The sequence below is a fragment of the Phoenix dactylifera genome, chromosome 15, assembly GCF_009389715.1.
Source record: "Phoenix dactylifera cultivar Barhee BC4 chromosome 15, palm_55x_up_171113_PBpolish2nd_filt_p, whole genome shotgun sequence".
Classification (NCBI taxonomy): domain Eukaryota; kingdom Viridiplantae; phylum Streptophyta; class Magnoliopsida; order Arecales; family Arecaceae; genus Phoenix; species Phoenix dactylifera.
The window spans coordinates 3,910,148-3,914,609 of NC_052406.1; the positions used below are offsets into that span (position 1 = coordinate 3,910,148).

Consider the following 4,462-nt stretch of genomic DNA (forward strand, 5'->3'; position numbering starts at 1 on the left):
ACACCAAATCCAATTGTTCGAGCTAATCTGTGATCTTCTTGTGATTTAGCAGACAAGATAATGGTAGAATAATAAAAATTATAGGGTCTTGGATTGAAAGTTTTTCCCCCGTGAAACCTTACTGGATACCAGGGGCGGTCGGACGGGAGCATATTCCTTGTGAGGTCCAGGGGGATGACGCAATTGCCGGATGGGCCTGAGAAGCCGTCGCTTTCCCTTGCAACTCGCTGTGCGTGCTGAGTTGTTGGGGGACGGGAGAGAAAGGGAGAGATGGTGGCCGTTTGGGCTGTTTCTCGAGGACGAAGAGGAGAGGATAATAACCCTGCCGGGAAAGCACGGGACCACGTAGAGCTGGAGCATGGTTAGGTCGCAATTCAGTGCGGCCTTCGAGGATGGACTCAGGACTTTAATAGTTGTGAGCCGAGACAAAGGTGGGCCTCCTATCCTCCTCTGCCCTTCCATCTCACAGAGAGAGAGAGAGAGAGAGAGAGAGAGTTAATGAGTGTTTGTTTTCCTTTGCATGGCGAGTTAATGAGTGTTTGTTTTCCTTTGCATGGGCGAGAGAGAGAGAGAGAGAGAGAGAGTTAATGAGTGTTTGTTTTCCTTTGCATGGGGGGGAGAGAGAGAGAGAGTCAATGAGTGTTTGTTTTCCTTTGCATGGGCTTGTCAGTCAAGGAGTCTTGAACGGACCAGATTTGACTGTCGCCTTGAACAAATAATGGCATCCTTGGCCTTGACATTTGAAGTCTACCGCATGTTTCTACGACAAGCACACAAAAATATGACAGTAAAGACTGATGGGTAAATAGGAATACATGGCATGGCTGCTCTCTGCTAGATTCTGGACAGCATGCATGGATTCACACAAGAACGAATGGTGTAGCAATAGCTGAATCATATTAAATAACATTGTTCGTAAAATAATTGTTGTTTTATTTGCAAAATATATTGATCTACTTGGATTATATGCCAGGATGGGTGTGAACAAAGAAAGCTTTAAAGGGTGCACGCTGCATTTAGAAAATGACTTTCCTGTCTTGATCTCTATAGACAAAGAGTGACAAACAACAAGGTGCATTTTTCAAGTTCTAAAATCAAAATAACAAGCTACCACTCTAATTGACAAATCAACAATAAAGAATCATTTCATTTGAGTATATGCATTCTTCCTTATTTTTATATATCTAATTGAAATGTATCTATCAAAGAAGCAATATAATTTGATTGTGCCATAATCAAGTTTTGCATTATTGCCTAACAAATTGCATGTCACATATAATAAGTAGTCCTTGGTATCCAATACAATATGTTGCATTAGACTTGATAAGTGGAGATCGTTCTGCAATACGGCGATTTAGTCTGCACATTTGAATTAAAATCTAGAAAGTAAACACCGTGTTTTACATCAACCACCAAATTTTTTGTATTAATCACTCTAAGCTCTTAATTAGCTTTCATAACTCTCCTTTGCCATACAAGATTAGCAGACAGTCAAAATTTTCATTCATTTATTTAACTAACAATTATCCTCCAATCTTCCTGTTTTATTTGCAGGCATACCATCGTATGTGCCGGACTATTCTTGAACCGCAGTGCATGGTTCAATTCCCAGGCTCCATCCCCGGATCCCCAACTCCTCTTATTATCCTGTTCCTTCCCTCCAACCCTAGCATTCAAAAATTCTAAGAAATTATTACGCACACGTATACGAAATTCTAAAAATTATATACAAGACAAAGGCCAACAGCCGGCCCCTCGATCGGATAAATCCGAAAACAGGAAAAGAATAAAAATAAAAATAAAAAATAAGCCCACATCCTTAAATCAAAAAAATTGAACGCCCCATAAAACCCACGCTCTCCACCAACTCTCTCCCTGAAGAAGAGCCCGGAGACGCTCGAGACTCGAGAGCGAGCAGGAGCGACAAAATGCCACCGCCACCGCTCTGCCTGCTCCTCCTCCTCCCGCTCTGGGTTCTCCGACCATCGTACGCCGGAGCGCCACTTCCGGACGGCGAGGCATCGGCGGACGACCAGGCGGCCCTCCTCTCCCTCAAGTCCGCCCTTTCCGACCCCGGGGCTGCCCTCGCAGGGTGGAACGCCACCGCCGCCCCCGACCACTGTTCCTGGCCCGGCGTCGCCTGCGACGCCGCCCTCCGCCGCGTCGTCTCCCTCGAGCTCTCCGGCCTCAACCTCTCCGGCTCCCTCCCCCCCGCCGTCGGCCACCTCCGACGCCTCCTCAACCTCTCCGCCGCTGCCAACTTCCTCTCCGGCCCCATCCCGCCGGAGCTTTCCTTTCTCTCCGACCTCCGCCACCTCAACCTCTCGAACAACGTCTTCAATGGAAGCTTCCCCTCTGCACTCCACCGCCTCAGAAACCTCGACGTGCTCGACCTCTACAACAACAACCTCACAGGCGTCCTGCCGGTGGAGGTGGCGGAGCTTCCCAACCTCCGCCACCTCCACCTCGGTGGCAACTTCTTCTCCGGCGTCATCCCCCCCGAGTACGGCCGCTGGGAGCACATTGAATACCTCGCCGTCTCCGGAAACGAGCTCCGCGGCGCCATCCCGCCGGAGATCGGCAACCTCAGCCGCCTCCGCCAGCTCTACGTCGGCTACTTCAACAGCTACGACGGCGGCATCCCGCCTGAGATCGGCAACCTCTCTGCCCTCGTCCGATTCGATGCCGCGAACTGCGGCCTCTCCGGCGAGATCCCGCCGGAGCTCGGCCGGCTCGAAAACCTTGACACACTCTTCCTCCAGGTGAATGGCCTCTCCGGCCAGCTGCCGCCGGAGCTCGGCCGCCTCCGGAGCCTCAAGTCCATGGACCTCTCCAACAACGCCCTCACCGGCGAGATCCCGACGACCTTCGCCGACCTCCGGAATCTAACCCTGCTGAACCTATTCCGGAACAAGCTCTACGGCACGGTCCCGGACTTCATCGGTGACCTGCCGGAATTGGAAGTGCTCCAGTTGTGGGACAACAACTTCACCGGAATCATCCCCCGGGGAATCGGCCGGAGCGGCAGGCTTCAGCTCCTCGATCTCTCTTCCAATAAGCTCACCGGCGACCTCCCTCCTGAGCTCTGCTCCGGCAACAAGCTCCATACTCTAATCGCTCTCGGGAACGCCCTCTTCGGCCCTATCCCGGAGTCCCTCGGCCAGTGCTTGTCCCTCAGCCGAGTGAGATTGGGTCAGAACTACCTCAATGGATCGATTCCTAGTGGTTTATTTTGGTTGCCCAACCTCGCTCAGGTCGAGCTTCAGGACAACCTCCTCGCCGGCGGTTTCCCCGACGCCGGCGATGCCCCGATCTCGTCAAGCCTTGGCCAGATTAGCCTCTCGAACAACCGCCTCTCCGGGCCCCTGCCGCCGTCCATCGGCAGCTTCTCGGGCCTCCAGAAGCTCCTCCTCAGCCAGAACCAGTTTTCCGGGCGAATCCCGCCGGAGATTGGCCGGCTGCAGCAGCTCTCCAAGGTCGATTTCAGCAGCAACCACTTCTCCGGCCAGATCGCCCCGGAGATCAGCAAATGCAAGCTTCTAAGCTTCGTCGACCTCAGCCGGAATAATCTCTCCGGGGAGATCCCGGTGGAGGTCGCCGGAATGCGGATCTTGAACTACCTCAACTTATCAAGAAACCACCTTGAAGGGAGTATCCCGCCGTCCATCGCCACGATGCAGAGCCTCACCGCCGTTGATTTCTCCTTCAACAATCTCTCCGGCTTGGTCCCCAGCACCGGCCAGTTTAGCTACTTCAACGCCACTTCCTTTGTCGGCAATCCGGAACTCTGCGGGGCCTACCTTGGCCCGTGCGGATCCACCGGCGCCAATGGCACGGGCTCTGCCCATGCCCGAGGCCCCCTCTCGGCCTCCTTCAAGCTTATACTGGTCATTGTTCTCCTCCTCTGTTCCATTGCCTTCGCCATCGTTGCCATCCTCAAAGCCCGGTCTTTGAAGAAGGCGAGCGAGGCCCGGGCATGGAAGCTGACAGCTTTCCAACGTCTGGACTTCACCTGCGACGACGTGCTCGATTGCCTCAAGGAAGAGAACATTATCGGAAAAGGAGGGGCCGGGATTGTGTACAAGGGCGTGATGCCCGACGGCGAACAGGTGGCGGTCAAGAGGCTGCCGGCGATGAGCCGGGGCTCGTCGCATGACCATGGGTTCTCAGCTGAGATCCAGACTCTAGGAAGGATTCGGCATCGCCACATTGTGAGGTTGCTCGGCTTCTGTTCGAACCATGAAACCAATCTTCTGGTCTACGAGTATATGCCCAATGGAAGCCTTGGGGAGGTCCTCCATGGCAAGAAGGGCGGCCATTTGCGGTGGGACACGAGGTATAAGATCGCGGTGGAGGCAGCAAAGGGCCTCTGCTATCTCCACCACGATTGTTCTCCTTTGATCCTCCATCGTGACGTGAAGTCGAACAACATCCTCCTCGATTCCAACTTCGAAGCTCATGT

General features: G+C 53.1%; 1 protein-coding gene across 1 annotated transcript in view; it reads left to right on the forward strand.

Annotated features, from left to right (window-relative positions):
* The first annotated feature begins 1,859 nt into the window (after positions 1-1,859).
* The window catches only part of LOC103704305 (leucine-rich repeat receptor-like serine/threonine-protein kinase BAM1), a 3,849-nt gene continuing 1,246 nt past the window's right edge, over positions 1,860-4,462 (forward strand). Inside the window, exon 1 of the mRNA XM_039134141.1 lies at positions 1,860-4,462. This exon is cut by the window's right edge and continues 92 nt beyond it. Within this exon, the coding sequence (XP_038990069.1) occupies positions 1,929-4,462 (2,534 nt within the window). The 5' untranslated portion in view covers positions 1,860-1,928.